This window comes from Vipera berus, assembly GCF_964194415.1.
Source record: "Vipera berus genome assembly, chromosome: 16".
Classification (NCBI taxonomy): domain Eukaryota; kingdom Metazoa; phylum Chordata; class Lepidosauria; order Squamata; family Viperidae; genus Vipera; species Vipera berus.
In genome coordinates this window covers 2464699-2486585 of record NC_138219.1, presented here as the reverse complement: position 1 = coordinate 2486585, position 21887 = coordinate 2464699, and the positions used below count along the sequence as shown (strand labels likewise).

Below are 21887 nucleotides of genomic sequence, written 5' to 3'. Positions count from 1 at the left end.
TTGGTGTAGAGCAGGGGTAGGCAACCTTAGCTCTTTTATGACTCGCGGACTTCAACTCCCAGAATTCCTCAGCCAGCATGGCTTAGCTTGGAAACCTCTCCCTTTCCCCTCAGCATGGCTGTCTCAGGAATTCTGGGAGTTGAAGTCCACGAGTCATAAAGCGGCCTAGGCCAGGGGTAGGCAACCTTGGCTCTTGTATGACTTGCGGACTTCAACTCCCAGAATTCCTCAGCCAGCATGGCTCAGCTTGGAAACCTCTTCCTTTCCACTCAGCGTGCTGTCTCAGGAATTCTGGGAGTTGAAGTCCGCGAGTCATAAAAGAGCCAAGGTTGCCTACCCCTGGTGTAGAGAAAGGAGGGGTTGGCTTGCTTGTGATAGGCAAGGATGGTTGTCCTTTATGTGTGTCCATTTGAGGTGTGTGTGTGTGTGTCCCTCCTTGATGTTGAAGCCATAGCAGGAGAGTGGAAGCCGTTGGCCCACTGGGGGGGGGTTGGGATTTGGGAGAGGTGAACGACAGCCGTTGATCCCTTTGTTCTCCGGTCAGGTGCGGGCCCTGAATCCCGAAGGCTCCTTGTGCACCTTCGGGAGCGAAAAAGTCCGTCTGACCTACCTCAGAAACAAAGGCGCAGGTAAGGAAGGTCCACGAAGCAGGTAAAGCGGGAGAACCAGGACTTTGCAGAGGGAATGGGAGCTGCGTTTGCACAACATGCTTGACCTGGGTCTGAACATACCTCGTTTGTGGGTCCCCAGATTTGTTTATTTATTAAATTTGCTTGCTCAAAATGAAACCAGAAATAAATGTGTATCGATGTGTGTATCTCTGTATGTATATAATATATAAATAAAATCACATTAAAATTGCAATAAAGTACAAACGACAGGTAGTCCTCGACTTACCACCACAACTGAGTCCATAATTTATGTTGCTAAGTGAGAAATGTTGTTAAGGGAGTTTTGCTCCATTTTACAACTTTTCTTGCTTACCTCTGTTAAGTGAATCACTGCAGTTGTTGAATTAGGAACGTGATTCTTAAGCAAACTTGGCTTCTTCCCCGCTGACTTTGCTTGTCAGAAGGTCGCAAAAGGGGATCACGTGACCCCCGGGGACACTGCAACCGTCATAAATGCGAGTCGGTTGTCAAACACCCGAATGTAAATCACGCGACTATGGGGCCGCTGCAATGGTCGTTAAGTGAAAAATGGTCACAAGTCGCTTTTTTCCGTGATGTTGAGACTTCAGTCCCTAAGTGAACTGCTGCTAAGTCGAGGATTGCCTGTATCAGACTGCACTGCCTCTGATGCTAATCAAAGTGGCTGAGTTTGTGATCACAAAAAAAGCCAATCCCAGTCCGAACGAGCCAAGCTGGCACGTTGCACGACTCACTTGAATCATTCACTAACATAAGCGCGTTGTGCAAGTCTAAATTCGATGTGAGGATCCTGATTTTCCTTCCTTCCTTCAGACCAGGATGAGTTTGAAATCCCCAAGACCACCGACAACAGCCGACGGTACCTCATGAGAACTAGACACAAGCGTTGCTTTTCTTTCCGGATCTCTGAGCAGGATTGGCAACATCAGAGGAGGTGAGGCTGATCCGAGAGGGGCAGCCTGGGGATTTTGTGACCACCGCTACTCAGAAATTACACAGGCTGTTGCAAAATCCGGTGCCATTCTCATTTACCTAGATCAGGGAAAAGTTTGCATTGCAGGCCAAATTTGGTTAATTGCAATCCTGGTTGTCCCAAAGGTGCTTTTTTGTCAGGAGGCAACTGGACTTCCTTGTTTTTCTTTGAAGAGGTTTCGCTTCTCACCCAAGAAGCTTCTTCAGCTCTGACTGTAGGGTGGGGAATGGAAGGATTTATACTCCTTGCAGACAGCTGGTCATTTGCCTTCTTTTTAGAGAGTCGTTGAGGCCACTTGGGGTTTATCTGTGTCCTCAGGGTCGCCCGAGTGGTGCAAATGGGTGTGGAACACACAGTCCTTTCAGCAGTTCCAATAAAGAGTCCACACCCATTTGCACTACTCAGGGCACATCAGTCTGGACATCCCCATGCTACATGCTGCCCCTCTGTCTCCCGCAGAGAGATGATGCGCAACCCCAGCCTCCGCGCCAGACTCATTTCTTCCCCGAGCAACTTCAACCACCTGGTCCACGTCGGGCCGAGCGAAAAGCAGCATCGACTACAGGATCTGCACTTGGTGAGTCACCGCGGCTCTGCTTACCCTTTACATCAGGAGTCCCCCAACCCCAACTGGTACTGGCCACAACCCATTTGGAACCCGGCCGTGCAAGGCGTGGTGCGCGTGCTCACCTGCCACTCGCACAGAACCATTTCCTCCCCACCCACAGCTGGTCTGCAAAGCCAGAAATATTTATTTATTTATTTATTATTTTAATCCCATTTATATCCCGCCCTTCTCCGAAGACTCAGGGCGGCTTACAATTTAAAGCACAAATCAATGTGCTTAGCAATGTGCTTAGCAATAGAAATATTGGGGACCATTGCTTTGCACGGTTGATTTCTCCTAATCTCTCACCAGCTTCCCTCCTGTTGGATCAGCCAGGTGATCTGACGGCTCAATCAGAGTGTGTTGCGCTAAGCCGCAACATGAGTCAGCTCACGTTTGACTGACAGGGTTGTGGGGGGGCAACAGAATAAGGTGGATGTGAATCTGCAACTGCAGGTGCTATTTGCCTGTTAAAACAGCCCCCCCCCAATTTGCAAAGGCCTGGCACCTCGTTCTGGGAAATCAGGGGGTGCCACAAAAAGACATATTTTGTGCCCTCTTGATTTAATGCCAGAGTGAAACCAATAGCTGTAATCCACAAGCCACAGTTTATTATAAGTATCTTGTATCACCTAAACCGCTGGGTGTCTCCAAAGTGAAATAAACCTTTTAAAACTTCTAACACAATAAATATCAAAGACCACGCTGTTTGTGGTCCTCCCATCATTTTTAAGAACACAAAGGGGCCCCAAGTCCAAAATATTCAAGAACAGCTGGTCTAGACCACGATTGATAGGCAAAACCCACAGTTGACCAAATGATGTTTTGGTTGTAAAGAGGCAAGCCCAGCCTGCAATTCTTCAGTTTTGCAGCCCTAGCACAGGAAACGAACAGCCCTGTTGTGATCTATGATCCGTTGGGCATAGAATCCAAATCAGGTGAAATAAATATTAGTACCACTTTATACCTATTTTGGTCACCACGTTAACAAAAAAAGATGTCGAGACTTTGGAAAAAGTTCAGAGAAGAGCAACTAAGATGATTAAAGGCCTGGGAGACAAAAACATACGAAGAACGGTTGCAGGATTTGGGAATGGCCAGTCTAGCGAAAAGAAGGACTAGGAGTGTCATGATAGCAGTATCCCAGTATTTGAGGGGTTGCCACAAAGGTGTGTGTGTGTGTGTGGGGGGGTGTTAACTTATTTCCAAAGCACCAGAGGGCAGGACAAGAAGCAATTGATCAAGCAATCAAGGAGAGAAGCGACCTGGAATTAAGGAGAAACTTCCTAATAGCGAGAACAATTAACCAGTGGAACGGCTTGCCACCAGAAGTTGTGGATGCTCCATCACTGGAGGTTTTTAAGAAGAGACTGGACAGCAACAGGGCAGGAATAGTATATGGCAGGGGTAGGCAACCTTGGCTCTTTTATGACTCGTGGACTTCAACTCCCAGAATTCCTGAACCAGCCTGGCTCAGCTTGGAAACCTCTCCCTTTCCCCTCAGCATGGCTGGCTCAGGAATTCTGGGAGTTGAAGTTCACGAGTCATGGTTGCCTACCCCTGGCCTAGGCCTAGGCCGCTTTATGACTTGTGGACTTCAACTCCCAGAATTCCTGAGCCAGCCTGGCTCAACTTGGAAACCTCTCCCTTTCCCCTCAGCATGGCTGGCTCAGGAATTCTGGGAGTTGAAGTCCACGAGTCATGAAAGCGCCATGGTTGCCTACCCCTGGTATAGGGTCTCCTTGTTGCACAGGGGGCTGGACTAGAAGATCTCCAAGGTCCCTTCCAGCTCTACGCTGATTGATTTTAAAGTTACTGCATGCCAGAATTTGGGCCTTTCTTAAAACTACTGCTGCAGACAATTCGTCTTGCAGTCCTTCCAACCCAACCTTCTTTATTCTCCACCCTGCAACCTTGAACCACGTCCAGGCGCAGGAAGAGAAGAGGCAGGAGGCCGACGTTCGAATGCGCTGCAACAGCCTCTCCGAGATGGGACAGCCGTTGCCCGAGGGCCACAACGGGCCCCCTCTGGCCCCTGCTTCCTTCTGTAAGAAGCATGTTGGGAAATAAGGGCCACATGGGATGTGCGCGGGGGGATTTGAAGGGATCCTAGATCAGGGCTTTTCAACCAGTGGTACGGGGACCACCTGTGGTACCTTGGCACCTGGCAGGTGGTACGCGGCCATCCTAGAAAAGTGGCAGCGGGGGAGGGGAATGAGCTGAACCGGTGGAAGCACCGCACAAGCCTGAGCGAGAGACGGCTGGAGCTGCGGGGCTGTCAGGGCTCAGCGGAAGTGCCAGGATCAGCGCCAGGATCCAGCTGGAGCTCAGCACCGATCCTGGCGCTTCTGAGCCCAGAAGAAGCACCGATCAGCTGGAATCTTGCAGCATCTCCAGGGTCTTGGGATTTACGTTCAGATGTTTGGCAACTGATTCATATTTAGAACGGTCACCGTGTCCCAGGGTCATGTGAAGTGACCAAAACCTGCTGCAATCACCCAGCGGAGGGGGGGGAATAAAAACCAAACACCCCCCACCCCTGCTGCCAATCCTCAACAGAAATGCTCACAACCATGAAAACCTTGGACAGGAGGAAGAGCGCTGCCGGGCGGGTGGGCAGATGTCTCGCTCAGCTGTGGCTTGGGAGCCACTTTTTTCAGTGCCATTGTAAACTCAGTCACTAAGCGAACTGTTGTAAGTCGAGGACTACCTGTACTTCATCACTTTTTTCCTTTTTTTTTGTTTTGTTTTGGTCATCAAGTTTTTGACCCCTTGCTAGGCGACTGGTGGTCCTCGGATGTTGCTATATCCTAGAAGTGGTACGATGGGTGAAAAAGTCGAAAAGCCCTGGCCTAAAGCAGCGGGGTGGGAAATACGGGTAGTCCTCCACTTATAAAAATTGAGCCCGAACATTCTGTGGCTGAGTTTTGCCCCATTTTGCGACCTGTCTTGCCACAGTTGTTAAGTGAATCATTTCAGTTTGTTAGGTTAATAACACCGTTGTTAAGTGAATCTGGCTTCCCCCTTGACTTGGCTTGTCAGAAGGTCACAAAAGGGGGTCACGTGAACACAGGACTCTGCAAACCGTCGTAAATATGAGTCAGTTGCTTAAGCATGTGAATTTGGATCATATGACCCTGGGGATGCTGCAGCGGTCGTAAGCGTGAAAAACAGTCAGGAAGGCACTTTTTTCAATGGCCTTGTAACCTTTAAAGGTCACTTAACAAACCGTTGTTAAGTCAAGTTACAACTGGCTGTAACTGCAGTTGTGGCCTCCCAGCTGCAGGGACTTTAAATCCCAGCATTCTCGGTAGTAGCCATGGTCTCTGGGGAATTCTGGGAACTGAAGTCCACTCATCCAGGGCCTCTCTTGGAAGACAGACTCCTGCAGTTTTAATCTCGTGCTAATTGCCCTCTCTGTTTTTTTGCCACACAGTCAGACTAAAGTCAGGCAGTTCGCTCTCCGACAACACTTTGTCTCCGCAGTCTCTCTCCTCCGACGTTTCGTCACTGGGAGAGGTAAGGGACGCAGAAATGGAAACTTGAGTTGCAAAACTGGTGTGTGTGTGTGTGTGTTTGTTTCCTGACCTGTCACAAGTGGCGCTTGCGACAGGTTTTTGTGGCGGCTCTGCTTGTGAGCAGAGCCGCCACAAAAAGCCAACGCAACCCTAGGCTGCGTTAACCGAGTGACGGAATCGAGTCCGCGTGAAGTACTAGTACCCCTTTACAAAGCCTTGGTAAGAATTCCACGCTTGGAATTCTGCATCCAGTTGTGGTCATCACAAAACTGGTCTCCTGCTTGGGGGGGGCGTTTGCACTAGAGGGCCTACAAGCGTGGTGGCGAACCTACGGCACGGCCAGCCCTCTCTGTGGGCACCGCGTGCCGTTGCCCCAGTCCTAGGCTTTCAGCCCCATCCACGAGCAACTACCCGTGCAGGATAAGGCTGCCGCACCCGCCCCTGCTTCTCCCAAGCGTTTTTTTTTTACTAACCTGAACCTGCCTTTCAGCTGCATTCCGTTTCTCCGTTCACTTCTCAGCCGTCGCCGCGTGTTTGTGGGAATATCGGCTTGTTCCGCGGCCTCACGGCAGCTGCGTCACCTCCAATGCACAAGGTGGCAAACAGCCACGTCATGCCAAAGCGAGGGGCCGGCGGGCTGTGGCTGCTGATGGGACCCAGTTGGCCTCCATGCGCTTGCTGTGTGCAGGCCACAGCCGTCCCAGCCCCTGCCTCGTGGCAATGGCACCCCTGCTCTGCCCCCCTGCCTCGCCTCACCCCGCAGGATAAGCCTCCTGCCCACCGTCCCACCCGCCCGGGACCCCCTGGATCTCCCCCAACCCTGCCTGGCCACCACAAGTGTCTCTCCCCACGAGCGACATCGTGGTGGCCAATCTGCTGTGACCACCGCAGCCACGCCCACCCAATGGGCCACGCCCACCCGGCACCCGACATACCTAAGTGGGTTTTGGGTTGCAGTTTGGGCACTCGGCCTCTACAAAGGTTGGCCATCACTGTCCTCGGCCCCTTCCAACTGTGTTCTTCTGTTTTCAGTTGGAGTCTCATCTCTAAAATAGTGCAAGCCAGGCCACTTCCCTCTTTTAAGATCTTGCTTTCCCCCACAACAGGTCTCGGATTCCAGTCTTCCGTCCAGCCCAAGGAGCACCAGCACCACATGACTAGGAGAGGTCCACAGCTTCCGGTGCCCAGCCGCACCGCCCGTGAAACACGTACGCTGGTGCCAGTTTGCAATAGAACATCCAGTTCGTTTGATGCACCTGCTTGTTGCTATCTAGGAATGGAGGGAGGCGAGGAAGAGGAAGGACGGGCAGCGACTGGACTCTGGGTCTGCTGCAAGAAAGCCGCATCTGTGCCGCACTTAATCCTGTGGTGGGACAGTGGATCTGTGTCCTTCCTGCACTACCCCCTCAGGGGATCCTTGAATCTTGGAGGAAACGGGAACTGCTGCTTTGTGGATCCCACTGCTGACACCAATTCTTCCCTGCCCTGCTTGTTGCACAAATAGCCATGAGTCAGGACCTTTGGTCAGGACCCTTTTAAAGACCTTTTTAATGTTTACTTTAAAAAAAAAGCTAAGCTATTCTCAGCCGTCTTCTAAACAGAAGAGGTCTAACCTCTGAGTGAATGCACATTAAAAAAAAATTACATTAACTGCCTGAAGGGCTGTTTCTTGAAATAATTCTGGAGTAATCCGAGGAGTAACAGAAGGTTGAGGACATTTTTCCTAGCCTGGTTTTCACCAAAATTTCAGCCCAGACCTTTGAATTAAGTGTGTCATTTTCCTCAGGTTGTAAAAGCAGTAAAATGATTGTGCCAAACCATCTCCTAGAGTTGTTTGCAAGCTATTTTACTAAAAGAAAAAAAACATGAGAGGGATTGAGATTCTCACTGCTGCCCCCCCCACTCCCCACTTCCAGCCATAATTCTCAATAGCCCTGAGGGGAAAAAAAACCAAAATATGCCCCCCACCCTGTTGCTGAAAACCAGCCAAATTTATGCCTGGAGGGGAAAAAATGCATCACTTTTTCCCTCTTGGAATTAACCCATTTTCCAGATTTGCAAACTACCACGTCGAGGCAGCTGCACTTTGCAGGCAAAACCACCCAACGATTAAGACAACTTTAACCAAGTTTGCCATGCCAAGCAAAGGCATTTGGTTTGCAAGTGCACACCAGAGGTGGGGGGAAGGAGAGAAAGAGACAGAGAGAAAGAAGAGAGAAAGACACACACACACACACACACACACACACACACAGAGAGAAAGAGAGAGAGAGAGAGACAAAGAAAAAGACAGGAGGAGAGAAAAGAGAGAAAGGAGAAAGGAGACAGACACAGAAAGACAGAAAAAGAGAGAAAAAAGAGAGTGAGCGAGAGAGACAGACACAAAAAGGAGAGAAAGAGACAAAGAAAGAAAAAGAAAAAGACAGGAAGAGAGAAAGGAGAAAAGAGAGACAGACACAGAAAGACAGAAAAAGAGAGAAAAAAAGAGACAGTGAGCGAGAGACAGACACAAAAAGGAGAGAAAGAGACAAAGAGAAAAAGAAAGACGGAGAGAAAAGAAAGAGAAAGGAGAGGGACAAAGAGAAAGACAGAAAGAGAGAGAAAAAAAAAGAGAGAGAGAGATTGGCTAGGGATTGTGGGAACCCTCTTGCAGCTTTTCATTCAAAGTTTTTTCCCCTCTGCTTCCGTGTCATGGATTATCACCTGCACACACACACACACACACACACACACACACACACTCACTCACTCATGTATGTACACATCCGCCTGGTACTTTGCCTCTGTGCAAAAGTCTGATTTTCTTCGCACACAGGCAGAGAGACCGTGCGATGGATCCAGCACTCTCTTTCCACCCACCCCCATCCCAAGGCTTCTGGAAGTCTACTTTTTCACTACTTGAAACCAGAGAAATCGGCCCGCGAGGGGCAAACGAAGGTCGGACGCAGCCGGGCCTGGCTGTGCGGATGGCCGTCCCCACGTCGAGCAAAACCGGATGGGGGGGGAAGAGCTCCGCGTTTCCAAAGTGCGTTGGGGAAGCGGAGTTGCAGGCGCGTCGCCTCCTTCTCGCAGCCTCTTTGACGGCGTCAGGCCGTCCAGACGAAACAGAGGAGAAGGGCCGAGTGGAGCAGAGTCTCAGTCCAATTTCCGGACCCCCAACTTCATAGGTCCCTTGGCTGCTTTTTTCTCAGCTCGCCGGGCCTCGATTTCCTGGCGCCTCTCTTCTCGCTTCTTCCGGGCCAGCTCGATCTTGCTGGGACCTGTGGATCCAGAGAAGAAAGAGAAAGTGGCCTGGGGGGGCGGCTGCCAACCCCGTCCGACCGTAGCCAAAGCGGAGAGGAACAGAACTGAATAGATTAGAATACTTTATTTGGCCAAGTGTGATAAGAGCCACAATGAATTTCTCTCCGGTGCAGAAAAACTCTCGAGTGCAGATTCAAAGGAACAGAATAATGATGAACAAAAAGAGGAATGGTAAACAACATAATAAGGATAACAGTAATACAGGTAGCCCTTGACTTACAACAGTTCACTTAGTGACAAATGAATGAACCTTTATTGTCAAAGTACAACCATGCATACATTGAGGCTGTCGGCAGGCCCAGAGGAAGAGAGAGAGGCTTTTGGAGGAGTTGGTGGCGGCGGCAGCAGCGTGCTCCAGGGGCGAAAAGAAGCAAGGCCTCTTTAAGGAAAGGGTGGAAGAGTCAGGATCAGAAAAAGGAAAGAAGGCGAGGTTGTCAGAATACAAGCTAACTTGAGGGCTAATCCACATGCAGCCCCATTTCCATCTGTCCTGTGTGCCATCGTTCACTCCCTAGAGACTAAAATGGACAATGTGAAATTTGAGCGGGCCACGAACAAGGAGTATATATCGGAGGTGGTGACCCTTTGAGAGCTGTATGCAATGAAATTTCATTTTGATGTATGCCGATTGGTGTACATTCAAAGTGACAATAAAGTTATCCATCATCATCATCAGATTGGCTGAGCCTCCCTTCATGCCCCCACCCCCCCAACTCACAGTGACAACAAACCCTCCACCTTGTTACACCCTCTGAGCTAATTGCACAACGCACCGGCCTCGCAAGTCAATCATGCATAAAGTTTATAAAAAATTATTTCCCGTTCAAGAGCCTGACAGCCCATGGATAACAGCTGTTCTTCAGCCTGTTGGTACGGCTGGCTATACTCCTGTATCTCCTACCCCACGGTAGGAGAGTAAAGAGGTACCGTCCAGGGTGTGAGTCGTCCCTGAGGATTTTCCTCACTCTTCCAAGGCAGCGGGCCCTGGCGAGGTCATCCAGTGGTGTCAGGGGACAGCCCACCATGTCTTGTGCTGTGCTCACTACCCTCTGTAATACTTTCCTATCCGCGGCTGTCAGACCAGCATACCAAACCACAATACCGTACGAGAGGACGCTCTCTATGGTAGACGGGTAAAAGAGGGTCATTAGCTGTTGTTCTGCCCTGTTCTTTCTGTTCTTCTAAGGTTACAATGACATTGGAAAAAGCAACTTGTGACCCTTTTTTGCACACTTATGGCCATTGCGGCATTCCCCAGGGTCATGTGATCCAAATTCAGAGGCTTGGCAACTGGTTCCTATTTACGACGGTCGCCGCATCCCGGGGTCACGCGATCTCCTTTTAAGACCATCTGACGAGCAAAGTCAATGGGGAAGCCAGATTCACTTAACAACCGTGGGACTAACTTAATGACTGGAGCGATTCACTTAACGACTGTGGCAAGAAAGGTCATGGTTAGGATGCAGTGGTTAGGATGCGGCACTGCAGGCTAACTCACTGCTCTCTGCCAGCGATTCGATCCTGACCGGCTCAAGGCTGACTCCGCCTTCCATTCTTCCAAGGTGGGTAAAATGAGGACCCAAATCGTGGGGGGGGGGGCGGCAAGAGGCTGACCCCGTAAACCATTTAGCGAGGGCTGTAAAGCACTGGGTGAAGCGGTATATAAGTCTATGGCTAGTGCTATACAATGGGGCAAAACTCACTTAAGAAATATCTCAGCAACAGAAAGTTTGGGCTCCCTTGCGGTCGTAAGTCAAGGATTATCTGTACTACATCCATACTCCATGAGTAAATGCACGGATGGGAAGGAACCATACCTTGATCCGAGTCCAGCGTGGCCCAGTTTCCTTCGAGAGTCCACTCATGCAGGGTGTCGGCATTTTTCTAAGGAAACCCAGAATATATGAATTTAAAGGCTGCTCTGACATTTGCACCATGCTACAACTCTACATTGGGGGTTTAGGGTGTGGTGGTGATCTGCTCAATCATTAAGAACAGAAGAAGTTGCATTCTCGTGGTTTCTAGTCCCTGTGGTTCAGCACAAAAAGTTGATTTTAGCCCCTGTTTTATCCAGGGAAAGAGATTCAGTTGGCTAGGTTTCCACATGGAAGAGTTTTAACCAGGGCTTACCGGATGAAACTCAAGTGGCTGCATTCACACATCACGCTAAGCAATGAAACAGGGTTTACTAACCACCATGGCTAACTTCACAAAGGAGGCTGGCGAAGCTACACACTAAACCAGGATGAACAAAGACACCAGTGTTACATTCATGGAATAGGGACGCCCAAATTGATAAATGGTGGGCTTGAGGGGAAGACTTGGTTTGTGAACGTGCTGAAATATAGGCTGGGCCTCCTACAAACTAACTTTGTGTGTTGTGTGAAACCAGCCAACCCGACTAATAAACCATCCCAACCACATTCTGGCTCAGAGGAAAATGAATACCCAGCCTGCGTTTTCCTCCCTCGTGCCAATTTCAGCAATACAGGTAGTCCTCGGTTCATTTAGCGACCCTAACCCTAACCGTGGTTTAATTCACCCATCCCCACAGCCACGCACCTCCCTCTCTGTTGGTGGCTTCCCAGCCAGACAGGAAAACGGATCGGATTTGTCCCCGGAGCCCACGCTCCCCCAGTTGTATTCGCTCGCCGGTTTGGCGTCTTGGTGGGGGGCTGTAGCGGCTTTGGTGCCGAGGCTGGAGTGGAGGGGTTCTGTGGGGGTAGTCCCCCCCTTTGGGGGGCTCCAGGAAGGCTCCAGATCCCAGGCAGAGCTGCTCCAGTCGGACTCCTGCCTGTCAGAGAATGTGGGGGTAACCTACGAATCGAGTTAGAAAAGCTGGATGAGTCTCTTTTTCTGCAACTGGAGGGAAGGGGGAAAAGGGCCCCTGGTTTTGGGAAGTTCATCTAGAGAAATGTTTAAAGCGGGAAGTTTCTAGTCCTCATGAAAGCGGTTCAGGGCAGAAACCTCTGGAACAAAGAAACAAAGGGGGGTGCTTTTCTGTATCGTTTCCAGAGGTTTGAGGGGGACACTAGATCCACAAATGCCTTGTTATCCCTGGAACGTTCCCCCCCCGGTGTCCCCCCAACCTCATTTTAATGAAAACAATCTCCAAGCCGAGCTTTTTTTGGGGGGGGGGATTGACGTTGGCCCATCCCAGGCAGTTTTCACACCCACCATCCGGCTTTCCTACGGGCTGTTTTTTTTTTTTGTACTTCCCAGTCTAGCCTGCTGCTGTGGCTCACCGTGTGGTCTCCCATCCCAATCCCAGCCTTCTGAACCTGGGCAAGGCAAGTCCCATTCTGCCATCTGCTGGCACGTTATTCTAACTACACCCGTGGAGAACGAGGAAGCCAAGCTGGTGAATCCGAGGCAGACTGAAGCAAACTTACTGTCCTACCGCTGGATGTCTGGGTCGGTTCTGACCAGCCGGGGCTGTTCCAGTCATCTGGACTGGGCTGCCTCTTGGGCTGCTCCGTTTCTTGCTGTGGACACAAAGAGGAAAAGGGGCATTCAGCTGTGCAGCAGCCCCAGCCATTTATCCTCAGCCTTGTGTTCAGGAGAAGCCATGGCTACTTTCGCCAATCTCCCCTGGCGTGTATGCCTGAGGTTGCTTATAGTTCTGTTGCGTCGGTCCGCGCTAAATTGTCCGGTGTTCATTGGCTAAGGCTAAAGGCTCCACTTTAGGGTAGGTTTGCGCTCTGGAGGCTGCAGAACTTTTTATACCATGTCGTAAACATCGCTGCAAGCAGTAGATACGAGCTGAGCTGAACTGAACTATTTTAAGGGTTATTCTACTGATACCCATCTTTTAACTGTTGAATTGTAATGCGATTTTCATGCCCTCACATTTCAACTAATTACCAGTTTTAAAGTAAATTAAGAAGCCACTGTAGTTCAGTTGCCATTCCCTTCCAAAATCTCTTTCAAGCTTCTATATCTATTATCTATCACCTATTATCTCTCTCTCTATCATGTCTATATCATCTATCATCTATCTATCTCTGTCTGTCTGTCTGTCTATGTATCTATGTATCTATGTATCTATCTATCTATCAATCTATCTATCTATCTATCTATCTATCTATCTATCTATCTATATCCCTCCATCATCTATCAATTATCTATCTATCTATCTATGTCTATATTTATTATCTATCAATCTATCAATCTATCAATCTATCAATCTATCTATCTATCTATCTATCTATCTATCTATCTATCTATCTATCTATCTATCTATCTATATCCCTCCATCATCTATCAATTATCTATCTATCTATGTCTATATTTATTATCTATCTATCTATCTATCTATCTATCTATCTATCTATCTATCTATCTATGTCTATATTTATCATCTATCTATCTATCTATCTATCTATCTATCTATCTATCTATCTATCTATCTATCTATCTATCCTCCATCTATCATCTATCAATCATCTGTCTGTCTGTCCGTCCATCCGTCGATACATCCATCTATCCCTCCCTCCCTCTATCATCTATCAATTAATTTATAGAACATATTCAGATAGTCCTCTACTTATGACTGTGATGGAGTCTGCCCATGACAGTCATAAATCATGATGGTTGTAAAACCAGGTCATCATATGACCAGAACTGATTTTACAACTTTACTGCCATGTTTGTTAAGCAAATCATTGCAGTTCTTAAGTGAATCACATGGTCATTAAGCGAATGTGGCATCACCCACTGGCTTTGCTGGTCAGAAGGTGGTTGGGAAGGTTAGAACTGATAATCATGTGACCCAGGAACAATGAAATACATGCCAGTTGCCAAGTGCCTGCATTCTGATTGTGTGACCACGGGGACGCTGCAACAGTCATTAAGTGTGAAAAACGGCCGTAAGTCACTTTTTTCAGTGCTGTTGTAGCTTCAAACGCTCACTAAACAAACAGTTGTAAATTGAGGATTATCTGCAAATGAACCGTGATCCATCTCAGCTCTTCATCTTCAGCTCTTCACGGGGTGGGTTGGGGGTGGGGGGTGTGACCTTTTACCTCCAAGCTGCTCCAGTCTTCATCATCCCACTGGTCTGCCGTGCTCTCCTCCCCCCCCAACTCCCCCTCCTCCTCCACGTCCCACCGGCTGGGAGGGGAGGGAGCTGCTCCCTCAGACGCGGGAGGGGGGCCAGTGCCTATAGATATATAAGGAGATAAATGCTTTAGATATAGACAGACAGACGGACAAATATAGAGAGATGATAGATAGATATTTTAGATATAGAGATGAAAGATAGATAGATAGATAGATAGATAATAAATAAATATATAGATACCATAGATGGATGGATGGATAGATAGATGATACATAGATAATATATGATGGATGGATAGATAGATAGATAGATAGATAGATAGATAGATAGATAGATAGATAGATAGATAGATAGATAGATAGATAGATAGATAGATAGATAGATAGATAGATAGATAGATAGATAGATGATAGATAGATAGAGATAGATAGATAGATAGACAGACAGACAGACAGACAGACAGACAGACAGACAGACAATAGATATAGACATAGATAGACAGGATGATTAAATATATATATACCATAGATGGATGGATGGATAGATAGATGATACATAGATAATATATGATAGATAGATAGATAGACAGACAGACAGACAGACAGACAGACAGACAGACAGACAATAGATATAGACATAGATAGACAGGATGATTAAATATATAGATACCATAGATGGATGGATGGATAGATAGATGGTAGATATATGATATATGATAGATAGATAGATAGATAGATAGATAGATAGATAGATAGATAGATAGATAGATAGATAGATAGATAGATAGATGATAGATAGATAGATAGATAGACAGACAGACAGACAGACAGACAGATGATATAGGTGATAGACATAGATGATACATATGATAGACATGATAGATTGATAGATTATAGATTAGATAGAGTGAGAGATGATAGAGACAGATAGATGAATGGATAGATACATAGATGATAGACATGATAGATTGATAGAGTAGATTAGAGAGAGAAATGATAGACAGATGAATGGATAGATAGATTGATAAATAGATATTTAGATACATAGAGAGAGAGATGGATGAATATAGATAGATGGATGGCTAGATAGATGACACATAAATGACACATTATAGATAGATAGATTAGATAGACAGATATATAAAGAGAGAGGGGAGATGATAAAACAGACGGATGGATGGATGGAGACAGATGGATGGAGATAGAGGGATAGGGATAGATAGATGGATGGATAGGTAGATAGATATAGACAGATAGATAGATAGATAGATAGATAGATAGATAAATGGATGATAAATATATAGATACTATATACTATATACTTTATAGGTAAAGGTAAAGGTTCCCCCGCACAGGCGTGCTAGTCGTTTCCGACTCTAGGGGCCGGTGCTCATCTCCGTTTCAAAGCCGAAGAGCCAGCGCTTGTCCGAGGACGTCTCCGTGGTCATGTGGCCGGCATGACTAGACGCCAAAGGCGCACGGAACGCTGTTACCTTCCCACCGTAGTGGTCCCTATTTTTCTACTTGCATTTTTATGTGCTTTCGAACTGCTAGGTTGGCAGAAGCTGGGACGAGTAACAGGCGCTCACTCTGTTACGTGGCACTCGGGATTCGACCCGCCAAACTGCCGATCTTCTGATCGACAAGCTCAGCGTCCTAACCCACTGAGCCACCGCGTCCCTTCGATATACTATATACTATATACTATATACTATATACTATATACTATATACTATATACTATATACTATATACTATATACTATATACTATATACTATATACTATATACTATATACTATATACTATATACTATATACTATATACTATATACTATATACTATATACTATATACTATATACTTGTTTTCTGAGGTTTATATATATAGAGGTATATATATATATATATATAGAGAGAGAGAGAGAGAAATGTTTTAAATATTCAGGTAGTCCTTGACTTACGACCACAATGGAGTCCAAAATTTCCATTGCTAAGAATTGTCCAGTCGTAAATCGAAGACTGCCTGTATTGCACTGACCTGATTTGGGGGGCTCCGATGGCATCTTGACAGGGGCGTCCTTGGCCACCTGCTCTGCCCCCGGCGTTGTGCCAGCGTTTGTCCGGATCAGCTTGGACGTCAGGGACGAGACCCCCGTCACAGCCCAGCCAGCCCAACTGGCTGCCGAGCCCACCGCGGGACTGGTGGAGGGAGCCTGGACATCTTTTTCTGAAGAGAGAGGGGGGAGGCAGAGTCCTGGGTTCAAGCTATACCGTTGCAATGCCAGGAAGTGCTTTTTAAGCAGTAGGTTGGATTTCAGGGCTCCTCCAAACTTGGCCACTTCAAGACGTGTGGACTTCAACTCCCAGAATTCTTGAAGTCCAGACGTCCTAAAGTGGCCAAGTTTGGAGGAGCCCTGGACAAGAAGATCTCCAAGGTCCCTTCTAGCCCTAGAATTCTATGATTCCAGCGAACCAGATCCATGAGGCCCAAATAAGTTGGGCGGGGCCTCGCATTCTAAGCAGGAGGCGTGGCCAAGAGCTCAAAGCAGGAAAAGGGAGAATGGGCGGGATTTGCAAAGTGGGCCAAGCCGGGCACACAATCCTTGGCTGCCAGTTGCCTACCCTGGTTTAGTCAAACCACAAGGCCCAGTGGTGGGATTCAAATATGTGGACAACCGGCGCTCTGTGTGGATGCCGCTTCCAAAAGTCCGTTCTGGGCCTGGGTAACAAAAAATGAGCTCCCGGTCCTGCCGAAGTGGTGCGAACCGGCTGAATCCCACCACTGACAAGGCCCAAAGTCCAAACCCAACAGCTTGGCCCTTATTGATTGTCAGGATGGTCTCACCAAGTTCTGAGAGCTGAGCCGGGTCTTCTGAAACCGTCTCCAGTTTAGTCAGGAAGTTGTGGATGGCTTTGAAGGCCTGGGAAAAAAAAAGTCACCCGACAAAAAATAGCAAAGAAAGAGACAGAAAGACGGGTTTTTTTTTAAAAAAAAGCCAAGAGTCAGAAGCTTCCCCGCAGTTCTACAAAGTACAGGCAATCCTCGACTTACAGCAGTTTGTTTAGTGACCGTTCAAAGTTACAACGGCACTGGGAAAAGCGACTTATGTCCCATGGAGAGGGTGACAAAGATCGTTAGCTCCATTTTAACCAGGGATGATCCAATGGCTAGGTTCCTGCATGGAGTTGCTTAACCTTGGTTTACTGAATAAAAACCAAGTGGCTGCCTTCACACCTCACGTTAAACAATGAAACATGGTTTACTAACCAGCATGGCTGACTTCGCAACGGAGGCTGGTGAAGCGACATGCTGAGCCTGAATTAACCATGGACAACCATGGTTAATTTAGGCTTGCCATGTCGCTTCCCAGCCCCTTTGTGAAGTCAGCCATGCCGGTTAGTAAACCATGTTTCATTGTTTAGCGTGATGTGGTTCACGGAAAGGGAATGCCCCAGACTCACAAACTTTATGGTAGCCTTAACCTTGGTTTCTGACGTGTTAAAATGCTGGTTGGTTTCCTACAACAGGCTGAATTATTCAAATCTTCTGAGACTCGCTTAGAGTGTCATGTGAACTCAACCACTGACTCGTAAACCATTGTAAGCACATTCTGGCTCAGGACAAGATGAATAACCAGCTGGTGAACAGCCAATTTCATCAATACAGCCAGTCCTCAACTTAAGACCTGTAGCAGCCATCTGAAGTGACGATGATGCTGAAAAATGTCACTGGTCCTCACACCTATGACCGCTTCAGTGTCCCCCAAGGTGATCAAAATTCAAGCTCTTGGTAAAAGGCCATTTGCGGCCTTCCCACAAGCAAAGTTAATGAGGGAAGCGAGATTCACTTCATGACCACACCATTCACTGAACAACCACAATTCTTTTAATGACCAAAGGGAAAAAAGGTAATAACATTGGGCACAGATGCAGCATCCCAGGGTCAGAGGGTCACCATTTACAAGCTCCTCAGTGGCTTCCCAAAAGCAAAATCAATGGAAGATGCCGGATTTACTTAATGACTGTAGCAAAAAAAAAGGTCATAAAATCAGGCCTTGGGCATGAACAACCCCACTGCTTAGCGACGGAAGTCCCAGGCCTAATTATGGCCGTTAAGTCGAGGACTGTATGCTATCAGGAATCCTTGGGCCTGCTTCCAAAGGCCCCCTCGGACTCAATTCTCCACCCATCCTTCAGAAACCCGCGAGGGGAGTTTGCCCTGCACCCCATTCCTCACCTGGTCCCGGACAGTTTTTTCAGGGTCCACCGTCAAGTTGCACAGCACTGGCAGGATTTTGAAGGCGCACTCTTTCATGGAGAAGAAATTGTGGGTGGCGGCGAAGCCCAGGACCCCGGCCGCCCGCGAGGGGGCAAAGGGGTCTTTGGTGGCCCGACTGAAGGCCGAGATGAGCACGTTCTGCCTCGTCTGTAAAGAGAACATCCAGCAAACAACGTGAGCTCACCTGTAATCAAAAACAGCAGCAGAAAAGGACTGAGGACTCCGGTCCAGGGTGCATCTCTCGAGTCCCCAAGGGGTTTTGACGCAGGCGGTCCTCAACTTAACAACAGCTCATTTAGCGACTGTTCAAAGTTGCAACGGCACGGGGAAAAAAAGGGACTTATGACTGTTTTTCACACTTACGACCATTGCGGCATCCCCGTGGTCACGTGATCAAAATTCAGGCACTTGGCAACTGGCTCATATTTACGACGGTCGCGGAATCCCGGGGTGATGTGATTCCCCTTTTGCGACTTTCTGACAAGCAAAGTCACTGGGCAAGCCAGAGTCACTGAATAGCTGGGCTAGTAAGAATGGTTGTAACATGGGGCAAAACTCACTTAACCGTCTCACATAAGAACAGAAATGGTGGGCTCAGCTGTGGTCATAACTCAAGGACTACCATATATCAGTGAGTCCAACATTCAAGGCTTAACCGTGGTACAAAAGAACTGTGGCACCCAAGATGCATTGCACCAAGCAGGGGGCTGGACTACATGACCTCTAAGGTCCTTTCGAATTTTATCATTCTAATCTTAACCCATATTTAACCCATCAATCTTTCACACATCACAGGCAGGCCTCAAATTATGACCAGTCCTTTAGTGGTCTTTCAAAATTACAACCACGCCGAGAAAAGGGACTGAGGTCTGGTCCTCGCACTTATGACCAATAATACAGCATCCCTGCAGTTCAGCACTCGTCACCCAGGCGCCTGGCATCCCGCATGCATTTACAATGCTTGCGGGGTCCCGAATTCATGTGATCATCAGCTGAGTCAATGAGGAAGCCGGCAGGGAACGTCATGAGTCACGATCATGTGAGAGCTTGCTTAATGACCATGGTGATTCACTTAACGACCATGGTGATTCACTTAACGACCAGGGCAAAAAAGGTTGTGAAATCAGGTGCAAGGCATCACACGACTTAAGCACTGCAGCGCTCAGCAACAAATTTTCCAGTCCCAATTGTGGTCGTAAGTTGAGGACTACCTGTGATCTCGTGTCCAGGCAACTCTCTCTAAAAAGAAGGGATGTCCAACCGTGGCCACTTTAAGACCTGTGGGATTCTGGGAGTCGAAGTCCCACAGGTCTTAAAAGTGGGACATCTGTGCTCTAACGCTTCCCACCGTCTGCTCCGAAAGCCTGCTGCTGCCCACTCACGCTGGCACTGAGGTACGGCCCAATCTTGCCCAGGCACACGGTGGTATTGCAGCGAATAGGGCCCTGGTCGTCCCGGGCCTGGAGGCGAGAGAAGTGCTTCATGAGTTCCACGTTCAGGTTGGTCTCGCTGAGTTTGGGAGCCAGGAGCAGCATGGACTGCGGAGGAGAACACAGGACAGGAGCCCCTTAGCCAGAGGCCGCAGGGCGGGCACGCAGGGGCAGGAAGAATGGGCCCCAGGGCAGGGATGCTGGGAGATGGGGATAGCTTGGAAGGAGGGTGGACATTAGGGACAGTGACACTTGGGATCACCTTGTGGTCTTCTTTTTCAGAGGGGAGGTCCCAAAGGTGCTTTTTTTCAGGAGGCAACTGGACTTTCTCGGTTTTCTTGGAAGACGTGTCGCTTCTCACCCAAGAAGCTTCTTCAGCTCTGACTGAAGGGTGGGGAATGGAAGGATTTATACTCCTTGCAGACAGCTGGTCATTTGCCTCCTTTTTAGAGAGGCATTGGTCTTCCCAGTTGCAATGTATGGCAGTGAAAGTTGGACCACAAGAAAGGCCGAGCGCCAAGGAATGGAGGCCTTTGAACTCTGGTGCTGGAGAAGACTCGTGCGAGTCCCTTGGACTGCAAGGCGATCAAACCGGTCAGTCCTAGAGGAGATCCACCCTGACTGCTCTTTAGAAGGCCAGATCCTGAAGCTGAAACTCAAATACTTTGGCCACCTAAGGAGAAGGAAGGACTCACTGGAGAAGAGCCTCATGCTGGGAAAGGTGGAGGGCAAGAGAAGAAGGGGACGACAGAGAATGAGGTGGCCGGATGGAGTCACTGAAGCAGGAGACGTGAGCTTAAATGGACTCCAGAAGATGGTGGAGGACAGGAAGGCCTGGAGGAACGTTGTCCATGGGGTCGCGATGGGTCAGACACGACTTCGCGACTAACAACAACAACAACAGAGAGGCATTGAGGCCACCTGGAGGTTTAGCTGTGTCCTCAGGGTCACCTGAGTGCGCAAATGAGTGTGTCCTTTCAAGCAGTTCCAAGAAGGCTCCACACCCATTTGCACCACTCGGGTGATCTTGAGAACACAGATGTGGATGAGAAGAAAAAAGTCCATTTTGCCTCCTGAAAAAGCACCTTTGGGACAACCATGACCTGGGTGAATCTCCACAGATATTCTGAGGGGAAGGTATAGATGACCTCACCAACTTCAGCTTCGGGCTTCTCCTACCTCCCACTTCCATCCCACCAATTACGTAAGATGCCCTCCTCACCCAGAACAAGCCTGGGGGATTGTGACTCCCAAGAGATGATAGGTTGTTTATCCCACCCAGCAGGGAGGGACATAAGGGGCACGGTGACCCCCCCCTCGACCCCCCCCCCCAAAGAGATAGAGAAATTGCCCTTGACATCTGTCAAGTCTTCCCAGGTAGACCAGTCAGGAGACACAACCAGATGAGTTAATTCTACTTTCTTGTAAGGTTACATTAACTGAATTTTGCAAGTCTGAAAGTATAAATCTCCCACCCTCTTTTACAGTCTGAGAAACTAGGGATATAATAATAATAATAATAATAATAATAATAATAATAATAATAATAATAATAATAATAATAATAATAATAATAATAATAATAATAGTAGTAGTAGTAGTAGTAGTAGTAGTAGTTGGAAGGGACCTTGTAGGTCTTCTAGTCCCAGGAAACCCTATACCAGGGGTAGGCAACCTCGGCTCTTTTATGATTCGTGGACTTCAACTCTAAGAATTCCTGAGCCAGCATAGCTGACTCAGGAATTCTGGGAGTTGAAGTCCACGAGTCATAAAAGAGCCGAGGTTGCCTACCCCTGCCCTATACCATTTCGGACAAATAGCTGTCCAGTCTCGTCTTAAAAGCTTCCAGTGTTGGAGTATTCACCACTTCTGGAGGCAAGGAGTTCCACTGGTTAGTTGTTCTCACTGTCAGGAAGTTTCTCCTTAGTTCTAGGTTGCTTCTCTCTTTGGTTAGTTTCCATCCGTTGCTTCTTGTCCCGCCTTCGGGCGCTTTGGAGAACAGGTTGACCCCCTCCGCTTCTTTGGGGCAACCCCTGAGATATTGGAAGACTGCTATCATGTTTTCATTA

General features: G+C 48.1%; 2 protein-coding genes across 4 annotated transcripts in view; one reads left to right on the top strand and one right to left on the bottom strand.

Annotated features, from left to right (window-relative positions):
• The window catches only part of CDC42BPG (CDC42 binding protein kinase gamma), a gene marked incomplete at both ends in the record, with an annotated part of 72916 nt that extends 66011 nt beyond the window's left edge, over positions 1 to 6905 (top strand). The window contains 6 exons of the mRNA XM_081340392.1: positions 545 to 629; positions 1464 to 1584; positions 2083 to 2200; positions 4160 to 4277; positions 5667 to 5749; positions 6855 to 6905. Of these exons, the coding sequence (XP_081196518.1) occupies positions 545 to 629; positions 1464 to 1584; positions 2083 to 2200; positions 4160 to 4277; positions 5667 to 5749; positions 6855 to 6905 (576 nt within the window). The remainder of the gene's footprint in view (positions 1 to 544; positions 630 to 1463; positions 1585 to 2082; positions 2201 to 4159; positions 4278 to 5666; positions 5750 to 6854) is intronic.
• A 668-nt stretch (positions 6906 to 7573) lies between these two features.
• SCYL1 (SCY1 like pseudokinase 1) overlaps positions 7574 to 21887 on the bottom strand; it is a 30948-nt gene continuing 16634 nt past the window's right edge. For all 3 annotated transcript variants that reach the window (XM_081340393.1, XM_081340394.1, XM_081340395.1), the window contains exons 10-18: positions 19771 to 19926; positions 18347 to 18535; positions 16955 to 17030; positions 16148 to 16336; positions 14076 to 14212; positions 12444 to 12536; positions 11614 to 11868; positions 10869 to 10935; positions 7574 to 9008 (exon numbers count right to left, since the gene is read on the bottom strand). In XM_081340393.1, the coding sequence (XP_081196519.1) occupies positions 8884 to 9008; positions 10869 to 10935; positions 11614 to 11868; positions 12444 to 12536; positions 14076 to 14212; positions 16148 to 16336; positions 16955 to 17030; positions 18347 to 18535; positions 19771 to 19926 (1287 nt within the window). In that variant the 3' untranslated portion in view covers positions 7574 to 8883. The remainder of the gene's footprint in view (positions 9009 to 10868; positions 10936 to 11613; positions 11869 to 12443; positions 12537 to 14075; positions 14213 to 16147; positions 16337 to 16954; positions 17031 to 18346; positions 18536 to 19770; positions 19927 to 21887) is intronic.